The 11,782-nt window shown below is 38.6% G+C and overlaps 1 protein-coding gene across 1 annotated transcript in view; it reads left to right on the plus strand.

Annotated features, from left to right (window-relative positions):
• Nucleotides 1-397: 397 nt before the first annotated feature.
• The window catches only part of DIP2A (disco interacting protein 2 homolog A), a gene marked incomplete at its 5' end in the record, with an annotated part of 93,211 nt that continues 81,826 nt past the window's right edge, over nucleotides 398-11,782 (plus strand). Inside the window, one exon of the mRNA XM_009283147.1 lies at nucleotides 398-485. Within this exon, the coding sequence (XP_009281422.1) occupies nucleotides 398-485 (88 nt within the window). The remainder of the gene's footprint in view (nucleotides 486-11,782) is intronic.

An 11,782-nucleotide genomic window follows, 5' to 3' on the forward strand; every position in this document is an offset into this window, starting at 1 on the left:
AAAGTTGTGCTAGAGGATGTTCTCTCAAGCACTGGTATATTGAGCATTTCTGAGGCCCCAGAAGGGTGCAGAGCCAGGCTTGTCAGCTTTGTTGACTTCTGCTGTGCTGCAAATCTTTTGTGCTGCATTCTGCATTATGGTAAATATCTCCAGAACCAGGTTCAACACAGGTGCTGCAGACAAAAACATTATTCCTCTGTTGTATACCTCCAAGACATTAATTCTCGTATGTGCACAGATAGTGCTGCATGGGTGGTATGTATATGGCCATGAATTTCTCTGACATGCCCAGGTCTTTGTTGCTAATGTGACTGATTCAAAGTTAGCGAGTTTAATCATAGGTATCAGGAAAATGAGAAGGGTTATTTAAAAAGCGTTCAAACCAATATGAATTTATTTCTTCGTTTCTTCAGGAGACATCACTCAGAAAGGATATGAAAAGAAAAGAGCAAAGCTGTTAGCACGGTACATACCACTAATTCAAGGTAAGAGACTGTATATAAGTTACACCTTTTGCGCTAAATCTGTGGAAAATATGTAATGGAAAAGTTGTCACTAAATAGAATAGATGAATTAATAGTGCTTGATTGACGTGGCATCTAACCAGTGGTGGAAAATGGCTATTATAGAGAAGTGCAGAACAAGAAAAAAGTCTGAAATGTTTTTTTTTAACATTTTATGTGAAATGTTAAATGATAACATTTTTGTCAGCAAACTTTAGTTTGAGAACTGCATCCAAGACTTTAAGATAACTTTAAAAATGAGTAAAGTTACTCCTGAAAGCAAGTTGGCCAGTTTCATGAAATGAAAACACTCACTAGTCGTTACTGTCATTCTTTAGTGAGCTTTTTTTACACATGCCCTCTGCCTCCCGCCCGCTCTCCCCCCCAGTTTCTTCAAAATACTGACTTTTTATTATAAACTATTACTTCTTAAGCTGGTTATTATCATAATTTATCTTCATTGTCCAAAAGCTAAATGCCCAACTTTTTTTATTTATTTTTATACTAGGACACTTAAATCACTCAGGGTTAAACCTGTTGTGCTGCCATTGAGTTTGGTCTTGTATAATAACCGTAGGCCAATTCTTCCGTAGCTTGAGAGATTCTGGTTGAGATAAGGGAAAATGAGAAGACAACTGAGATGAGTGAACAGATAATGAGACACTGTAGGTAGATGAGAAAAAAAGAGTAACAGGTATTATTTTACAATGTTAGTGTTATGCTTTCAGATCAGAGAACAGAGGGATTAATGCTGTGATTTTGGTCCTATTTTGGTTCTGATATGTATAGAAGTTATTGATTTGAAGGAGGAATGGGCATCTCCAGCCAGTTTTGTGCAAATTGTTTAACTAGATGATAGTCCCTTTTGCTTTTGAAATCTTGATGCAGTGACCCCTGTGGCTCTTTGTAGCAGGATAGACAAAAGTTTTATTCTCATGAGTTCTGCTGACCGTTGAGCTGTGGTGTTTTAGAAAAAGCTATATGGTGTGTATTTGGCGTTGAACAGTTAGAACATGATCTGGTGTTTCATCATGGAGTTTCTTAGCACAGGTTGGTGGTTGTGTTTTGGTTTTTTGTTTTTTTTTCTTTTTAAGAACAGCTATAGTTTTTCCCTTAGCAAATTTATAATACTCTGTAGACCACACAGGACCTAACTCATCTCTATAAAATGACTCATTCCTTGAATAGAAGCAGTTTGGATTTTTTTGATAAATATTGCAGTCAGCAGCAAGGTCTAGCTTCACCTGCCACAGCTTTTCCTCCTTACACCATTTTTCTCTAAGGAACTGTCTCACTTTTCTGTTCAAAATACCCTGTCCTCCAACTCAGCTTAGTTAAATATTTTGAGACCAGGCTAAGTATAGATTTTGGCTGAGGACTAAGTTACAGAAATGTTCTGTCAATGAACTCTGTCTACTAGAAAGTCATGTCTTTGGATTTCTGTCTCTTGTTTTAATCCCTCATAACTGTTTATTTACTCTGCCTTCTTTCTATTGATAGAGGGTTTTTTATTTTTTATTTTTTTTCCCTCTCAACCCTTAAATGGAAAGGCTGTTTGTACAAATAGTTCAAGTTCTGAGCTCTCAAATGTAGCTTAGGAAAGTACAGCACTTTGTCTTCCATACCTTTTTAAGTAAGTTTTAAAGCTAGGATGCAGTGTAAAGCACCTTTGTTCCCCTTTTCTGCATGAATACTGCTGGCCCCCTGTCATATTCTAACGCTTGGGGTCTTAGAAGCAACATTGACTCCTGTGCAGGGTTTCCAGGGCTGTTAGAACTGATTAAATTCAGTTGTCTGCTCTAGAAGCCTGCTGTGATACCTGTATAATTTCCAAAGGTGTTTTGTAATACACTATTTAGGTAACCTACTCATTCAGGAACTTCCTCAGCTGAAGCAGTGTATGAAACTACAGGATTGACTTGTTAGACAGCTTTGGAAGAAAAAAAAATGAGTAGGAGAAATATGTTTATGGCACTCTTTTAGAATTGTTTTCGCTGAAGCGTCTCTTTCAAACTTGAGGCGTTCAGGAGTGTTTCATTCAGGGGAAGTGACTTCGTATAATCTAGGTTAACACCTTAACATCCTGGACAATAACTGTAAGAAAGCATGTCCTAAGGAGATGGCAGTGCAAGTCAGTGGTCTCCTATTTTGTCTGTGATCTGGTACTAGGCTCAACTAAGAATCCTAGGTCCCTTTAGATTTCCAGCTACTTAAAAATTTCTCCTTGTTAAGCCAGGTTTTCCCTAATCATCTTAGGGAGTGGTCAAAAATTAGCTGATCCTATGGTTTGTCCTACTTGCTTGATACCACATCTTCTAAGAAATACTGGATTACCCGATTTGTCTACTGCTTCTGCCTAGCTTTGCATTAAGATGACAGGAATCTAGCTTTGATATGCTAAAAAGAGAGTGAGCGGGCTGTCTGCCTCTGAGCACAAAGAATGATACTCTGGCAAAAAGACAAAGTTTGCTTAAAACCCTAAGCTAACTCCTTATTTCCATTTTCTGACACATGTTCCATTAACCCAGTTCTAGCTTGGAATTTTATTAATTGACACAGCTTCAGCATGGCTCAGATTAATGTGTGGGAGTCCCAGTGGCTTTGAGCCTGCAGTAATTTTTTATCATTAACAATTTGATTGCAGGATTTTTTTTTTCCTTTGCTAAGTAGCATTTCTGATAGGATTCGTTAAGTTTCCCATTATCCATCAAGTTTTTGCAGACTGATGGATGCAAGCATTTTAGATTTGAAGAGTCTGTGATTTGACCATCCCCAGGACCAATAACTCGTGTCTTTCTAAAGCTGATTTGGTCATCATTTCTTTTCCAAGTATATGCATTGTCGTCTTTTCTCTGTTGGTCTATGAGATAAAGACTGCTGACCAGTTAATTATATCTCATGTACTTATTTGAATTTCACAAAACCTGATGTCTTCCTCGTAGTGCATCAATACCTAGCTCTACTTGTTTTGTTACGAAACTTTAGTTGATAGTACAATTCTGCTGAATTGTAAGGTTTTTAACAAAATGTAGGGTGGGCAGTGAAAGTATTGAGTAAGAAATAGAATTCCTGGTGAGAGGCAGGAAAGTGGAAAAAGGAGTAATGGGAAAATTGTTTGAAAGGTTTTGATTACTGTTGGTTTATGAAATATGAAACGATTAGAGAACTTAAGGTAGGACTGCATGTTGATGTGGTGCTTGTAAAGAAGGAAAAAGTGGTGGCACAGGTTTGGAAGCAACTGTGGAAAGAGACGGCTTAAATTGAGAGGGGAGGGTGACCGTTCTGTGAATCTGCTGTAGGTTCTTCAACTTAGACTTGAACATGGACAGGGTTTTCTACGATTTTGGGGTAAGTGATTCTTCTGTCTTGTTAGAAATTGGAAACAGGTATCTGTAATCATAGCATTCGGATTTACATGGGTAGTTGATGGGATCTTTTATGAGTCAACAAGTTGTATGATCTTTGTGTTTTAAAGCATACTCATATACTCGTAATATTTGAGTTCTGGAAGTTTAACTTTTCATGTTACACCTCATCAGCTGCCACGTAAAAACTAATCATATGAGAACTGCTCTTTCAATGCCATGTAAAATGGATTGGATTAAGTTTCTGCTGCACTGTGTAGCTGAATCTGTGGGGAACCAAATCATTATACAGACAGTGTTAAATAACCCCACAGAGGGCTTGGTGAATAGAAAAAGGCAGAAGTGGCTGCAAAGAATATTTTCAATTAACAGTAAAATGAAGTAGAACATGTTAGTATTCAGGAGTCGTGTTCCTGTAGGCTCTGTTTTGCATTTTAAAATTCTAAACCTGCAGTTATGAAGAGTTAGCGGAAATGTTAGATTTCACTTAGGAACCATAAAACTATGTAGTTACGGGGAAATACTAATTAAAATGTGTTATCTTTCACTAATCCAACCAAATGCACTGTGCAAAAGTAAAAAGAAGTGTTGACTAATAGCAAGCCTTAACAGTAATCAGTCAGTAATTAGTTTCCTCAGTCAAACTCTGCACCCAAATTTCAGATAAAACTGAGGAAATCATTAATTATATCTGTAGGCAATCTGGCATGCTGCTAGGTGAAGCTTCTGAGTGAAGCCATCAGACACATTGCAAAAATACATTTTGAATGTGGCTAGAGCTTGGGTGTAAAAAGATTCAGAAATAACATGATAAAATGAGCAGTGTTTACAGTGAAATTTGGCAACTTGCATCCTGGAGTGTACTGTCCTGATGGGGAGCAAATACTGTACTCCCTTCTCCTTTTTTTTCCTTGTAGCCAAAGTTCATCACCATTTTTCTGTTGAATTTCAGGAAACTTTTGATGGTTAAAGGAACTGTTTCTTTCTAGAATCACTTTGTATTCCCACCTGTGGGATATATCTCAGAATGAGAAAGAGTACCAGGGATGATGGCAACTCCAAAAGCCTCATTATAAGCAATCTTGGTGCTGTGCTTGGGAGAGCAGGTAACTTCTACCTGTGAAGTTAACATTTGTCGTTGGAGCATCAAAAAATTCATGTCAGGTAGTGGAATGTCATGAGCTGATTGTTGAACGTGAAATAAATAAGATTTCTTCTCTGCACTCAAATGTGGTATGTTGGTTACTGTAGATTTCTTTTTAGTGGTTGCCATGCCATTATCTGAATTCTGCTGATACTCCAGACACTTGAAACCATTTCAAAGCTATTTTAACCAAAGGGGAAGATGAAATACGAACCTCTGAGGTTCTGACAGCAACCAGTCAGTCACTTGAAGGTAGTCTGCGTTCTCTTTTGTTAAATAGGAATTACTCTGGAACCATCCTTTGCTACTGTGGTAATTTCCTGCTCACCTACCAGCTGTTTCTTTAAAAAACCAAATATTTTCTGTAGTTTTAAAAGCTTGGCCAGTGTAGTTGTTCTATTTATAGTTTAATCTATATTATATATATATAAAAAAATAAATAAAACAGCCACACTGTTTTACATATATAATATTTATAATATTTTATATATTACATATAATAATAATAACAGCTATATAGTGTTACATGTTTTTATTTTTTATTTGCCTATGCTTTACTTGTTTTCTTCCTAGCTCTTGAATGTTTCAGGAGTCAGATTTTCCTGCTCTAAACATGCTTTCAGTTGAGAAAACTCAGTGCTAGCATTTCAGGCCAGCTGTCACATTGTAGATTAGTTGTCAAATGCCAGTGCCTTGAGCACCTGTATTCCGTTGAGGCCCACTTTCCATGCTGGTACTGGATTTGCAGATTGACCACTGTGCTCATTCATAAACTCAGCAACCTCTTCCTAGCCAAGGCACCCCAGGGTCATCAGGGCTTGAATGCCCTGTATTTCTGGAGAACAAAAGATGCATGTAAGTTTTCCTTTCCTTGTTTTTGCCATTTGTGAGAACAACAAGAATAAATTCCAAGATTATTCTCTGAGAAAGTCCAAGACAGGTCTTGGTATGGTAGCTAGAACCAACCTGGGAGAGCTCTGCTGGGAAGAGAAAAAGAAAATTTCAGAGATTGTCTTGGGCAACATAGGTGGTTTTTAAAAGTACTTAAATGTACTTCAAATGAACTTAAGTACTTAAAAAAGAAATCGTTTGTCGGGAGAACCTGCTAGGACCTGGTGATCTTAAAGATTCAAGAACACTTCCAAGCCAAAGCAGAAGAAATGAGATAAATTCAAACATGAAAAATACATTGGTTGATTTCCATCTAATCCTGAGATGACGGAAGAGACTTCTGTTGGCTTGAAGGTAATTGCTTCAGCCAATGGCTGTACTTCTGTAGTCAGTAGTGGATCTGCACTGAATCATCCAATGATATAGACTTGTTCTGCATTAGCAACATGATTGTAATTAGCCACAGCACATAATGGTCTGTTCCTGTTAGCTTTCTTATGTCAAGTCTGTTTTGGTAGATGTTAGAAACAAATCTGGTACAAGAAGAAACAATCACTTCCAAATTAAAACTTACTGTTTCACCCCTCCTGCCTCTGATCGTCTCTTCAACCATCAGGTTTCACATAAAAGTTCCAAATGTCCATCTTCATCTTGGGCAAGTAAATTTTTAAGATTGTTGCTTTTGTGGATTAATTGTGAAATAAAATACGTTAACCATAGTGCAACTGCCACTGCTGCTTATCTATTAGTGACAACATAACAAATATAAAGAAAACAAAAATGGAGAGATATGTAAATACTAAATCAGGCATGCTTCTGCTTTATAAACTTGAAAAAACACACATTCTTCATTTTCCTCTGAGAGCTGTTACAGGACATGGTGTGTTTGTCAACTGTAAGTACTAGTCCAGATTAATGGTAGTTTTGAGAAAGCTTACCTGAGGAAAATCTGGTATAAAGTATGACCTAGAAAACCCAAGGTGGTTAGGTCAAGCTTCTTGTATTACTGTGAAATTTAAAAAAAAAAAAAAAAAAAAAAAAAGCTGTTACCATGTGAAGCTTTGCATCTCTTTTCTTGAGCTAACATCGGCTTGCTGTCCTGGAGTTTTCCTGTGGTGGATTAAATTTAGAGACTTGCATGTCTCCAGTGTAATTTTTCATAGAGTAATAATGTAACTAGTGAGAACAAAAATCCCTGAACTGATTGTCATTAACAAAATGCTATTTCTAATAGTCAGGATTAAAAAAAAAGTTGAAATGCAAAAAAACCCAAACCCCTGTATGGCAGCCAATCACAGGTTATTTTATTAAGTTAAAAGCAATGCTAAATGTTGCATTTTATAAATATCAAGTAACCTGAGCATAGAGCTTCTTTTTAATACAGCAAAACCTTGCCTCTGAGTATTGCGAGATCCAATTGTCATTCAGTGTTATCAGTTAAGCCAACTTTTCATAGTGCTTTAATCTGAGACAAATTAACACATACAGAGATATCTTTCACTTCTATTACTAACGCTGTCTTATATTTAAGTTGGCGAATAATTGAAATAGTCTTAAAGGAAACAAGCTGATCTTTTTTTATTATTATTAAAACGTATGGTTCTTTAGATTTTTTTAAAATAAGGACAAGTGATTTCAGCTTGTTCTTTCATAAACCTCTAAGGAGCTCTTTGAGGCCTAAACCAGAAATGCTATTCAGTCAGTGTTCTTTACTCATTTGTTATGTTCCCAAGAGCTGATATTTTTCTATTGCATCAACATCTTTATCAGTTTGGGTTTTATAAAGGTGGTTTAAAATTTTAAAGCACCATGAGTATCATTAGTGGTAGTATTGCTTGCAAGCCATATAATACAAGGAGATTTTGCCAACAGGGGTTTTGTAAGCAGAGAAATGTTCTACTAGCTGGTATGTCTGGTAAAAGTGAAGTACCTACAGATGCACAGGAATTGTATGACAAAGGAATTATATCTGAAATCAAGGCGGGGGGGGTGTCTCCTCTTCTTGTCTACTTTGTCCCAGCTATTACTGGTTCTAATAAAAGGTACTGTATTTCTGCGTAAACTTTGATATAATTTGGTTTGCAGTTTCCTCTGCTCCAGCTTTATCACTTATGGCTTTCCTTTGTTTGGGTCATTAAACCCCCAAAATATTAAAAAGCACGTAAGGTATTACTCCTTTTTCTCATGTTCTTATTCTTGAAAACAAATGAACTGACTTTGGCTTCAAGGCTCAGTCAAAATGAAGGAGGGTTTATGTGCAAGCAGATCAGGGGAAGAGTTTATTCTTCAATGTGCACAGGGTTATGTAAGCTAGATGGCTGCCCCGAAGAATCATATTGCAAAACTCCTCAAAATATTTGCAGAAGGGTGTGGTAATGGCAAATATGAATTAGTTAGTTTAACAGCTGAGAGGTTTGACAAAGGGCTTATCGTAAGCAAACCTCCAGATAGGAGTACCAGCCAACTTTTCTAGCTCATTTAGAGTTTTCCCCTTTGCTTAAACCTAGTGTTAGTAACCACATCCCGACCAATTCCTTGCGTACTCTCTGAGCAAGGAAAGCAACCATAAAATCCCAGTTCCTTTCCATTTGATGTGTTGTGCTGAGTAGGAGATTGGTGTTGGGTATTAGCTGAGGGACTTCTGCTCTGAACATGTGCAGGTGCTACTTCATCCTTCCTATGTTAGTGTATTTCTTCTGAAATTCCCTCTGGAGAAGTTGAGATGCTAGATTGGAATGGGAGATGGTCCCGTGTGGGTATTTCTGGCTCTTGCCTGTAGTACAAGTCCCTCTTCTCCATCATCTCCTAGGCAGTACTGTGGGAACACTAGTTTTGATAAAACTTCAGCAAAAGATGCCTGGAGGAGACTTTCAGGGGAAAAAAAAAGAGAATGGGGAGCCTCGCTGAAAGGGAAGAGATGACTGCATAGTAAAGGAAAATCATATTTCACTTGGAGGGAAGGGGAGGAGACATTCAAAAGTGATATCTCTAGAACAGAAGACAAGACTGTCATCTCATTTGTGAGATGAAGCTAGGGGATAGTGTCTGCCATGACTGTTAATTTTGCTTTCTTAAACTTGTAGATGCTCTGTTGCTTACTGTGCTGTTGCTTATTCTTCCAAAAGCTTATTAGTTTCAATTAACTGGAAACTTTTTTTTGTTCCACGGTTTTCTCAGGCACATGTTGTCTCCATCTCCTGATGTATTTCTGTGTCTTTTACCAGGAATGATTATGCTACCATGAAGGTGCTGGTCTTCAGCTTCCTTTCTAAACAGTTCAAGCTGTAACTCGAAAACCTCTTTCCTGCCTTACTGGTGTCTGCATGAACTCTTACTGCTGGTTCATCTCCAATATTTTCCAAGACCATGTTCAGATACGTTGTGAGAACTTTTCACCTTTACACCCAGGTGGAAAGTCATCACGCAGCCCTCTCTGATACTGTCAGAAATCTGGACAGTTGGTTCATGGTGGAAACACCTAACACAGTAATTCTTGCCCCTAGAGGGGTATCTATCAGTTCAAAAGTAAATCTGGCCATCTTATCAAGCAGACACGTTATGGAATAATTTCTCTTCATTAAGTTGCTGCCATCTTGCATGGAAGCTTTTCTCCTCCATTAGGGCTGCTGATATGGAAACAGGATTTCACTGTGACGTCCCTGAACTATCTTGTTGAACCACTTTTTCTCTTCAGTGGCTAGTTACTTGGGTGTGTCAATGACACTTGGCTCCCTGAGGTTTCTGTCTGTTTTGGTGAACTGGATCTGAAGTCTGAGAACCTTTGGCCAACTGCACCATGTGGTTATATCCATCATCCTTGGTAGCTTGCTTTCTTCTTTTCTAATTAATGTGCTTAAATAGACATTGTCTCTGCTGGCTCAGCTAATATAACCAAATTTATGTAAGTGATGTGGCGAGCATCACCTTGAAAGTTGATAGCCAAGCGAGGAGTGTTTTAACAGGGATCTTCCAAGGTATAGGAATTGAATTGTCCCATTGCTCTCTGCTGGAGCTGGGTGCTGCACAGCCAGCCATCTTCCCCTGATTGCTGTGCTTCACCTGCCGTTCCCTGCTCCTAGTGTTGACTTTGGTGAGTGTCTGCCACGGGGGCTTTTCATATCTGGCTTCTGCTTCTTTTACTGCCTGCTTTGATTAGAACCATGCTGCATGGCACTTAGGCAATTTATATTAATTTGGGCTGTGACTGACAGGCAGGGTCAACTTACGTTAGGAGAGCTGGGCTGCTTGTGAGGCATCTCCTGAACTACTGCATAGAATGGACTATTACTTTGAGAAATAAAAGTTCCAGCTAATGACACATAGCTGTTCTGCTTACCAGTCTTGTCATAATGTCTAAATAAGCATGTCTCTTGCCATTGGTATTTTCATTGAGGCAGTTTAGTTTCCTGGCTACTGTTTGGATTTAACAAGTGTCTTGTATTTTTTGCTGCTGTTGTATGCTTCCTTTAATGGAAAGTAATAATGCCCTTAAAATTGTTTCATTTTCTCCAAGTGGAAACTTATGAGCTGAAGTTTGCTTCCTGGAGTAGAGGAGAATGTTATAGAACAGTGGAAGATTGTCAAACATAATGCATGTATATGATGCCTATTGCTATTTTTTTTTTTTAACTCATGATTTTCTAATATCTTATTCTGGGTAATAAGTTACATTGGGTAGACCCTTATTCAGCTTCGCTGACCCGGAAGGTGTGAATGCTTAGATCATTTCAGATCTTGAAGACAAAAATGTGTGCATGAGGTGATATGTCCTGGGATGTGGTATGACAGCAAAGAATGATAAAATTGAACTGTGACCTGAGTAACGACTGGATGTTTAATAACTGAGGTGAGGCTTCTCAGACCAAAAAGTAAAGAGAAGTCCTCAGTCCTCAGATATCAGTCTCTTGAGGAATAATTTCCATTTAGTCTCCTGCCTTAAGTTTTCTATGGAAAGATTTAGAACTCAGCGTATGTGTTTCGTGTAAAACTTTAGCATCTCAGGTAATTTTTGTGAGAAGAGTTAGCTTTTTTTCCTTTACAGTTCAGTGGGAAATAACTGTATCTAAAATTCTACTTAAAGAAATCTGGAATTAATATGATTGTTATTGTGGAGCTGTACTTAAGGTAGGTGTGCATTAGCACAGCTATGCAGATTTGCTTGAGAAGACTCTGAGGAGTACGAGGTATCCTAGTGATGGTGAAATCAAGGGGTTACATGCAGGTACTTTATGTGAAGGTGCTACACAATTATGCACCTCTTCTGCCATGATGTATGAAGCGGTACTAATGGGGAAGGAGAGGCTATTTCCAGCACACCTGGCCCTGCCCCTCCTCCTTGCATACATTAATAAATGGCTGAAAAACCTGCCAGGAAAGACCTTACCTATTCTTATAGACTACCTGTTTCTAACTAGGAAACTCCTGAAGCTCCCTCTCCTTTAGGGCAGGCAAAGGGAACTAAGAAATACTGCAGTCCTTGGCAAAAACCTCCCTTGTTTTGGTAGGGGCCCTATGCGAGTGTGGGTGGTAAACAGACCACAACAGAGAAACATGAACAGAAGTTCTGTAGGGCTTGAATCCATGGAGAGGGAGTGGAAACCAGAGGCAGGGTTGGGGGAGATGCGCTGAAGAGCCTGGGGGTGGAGGGGCAGTAAGGGAAGGAGCGTGCTGCAGGCTGGATGGCTGGCCGTGGTCTTTGGGCAGAGCAGGGTGTCGGGTGCGGAGGAGACAGCAGAGAAGGACTAGAGCAGGGCTGGATGGACCAAAAGGTTGGCCTAGAGCCAGACCGGGAGTTTCCCACACTTGTTTTATTTTCTGCCTTGTCATACCCCTTTTCCTTTTTTTTTTTTTTTTTTTTTTTTTTGTTTTTTTGAACCTGT

Source organism: Aptenodytes forsteri, unplaced genomic scaffold (assembly GCF_000699145.1).
Source record: "Aptenodytes forsteri isolate BGI_AS27 unplaced genomic scaffold, ASM69914v1 Scaffold198, whole genome shotgun sequence".
Lineage (NCBI taxonomy): Eukaryota > Metazoa > Chordata > Aves > Sphenisciformes > Spheniscidae > Aptenodytes > Aptenodytes forsteri.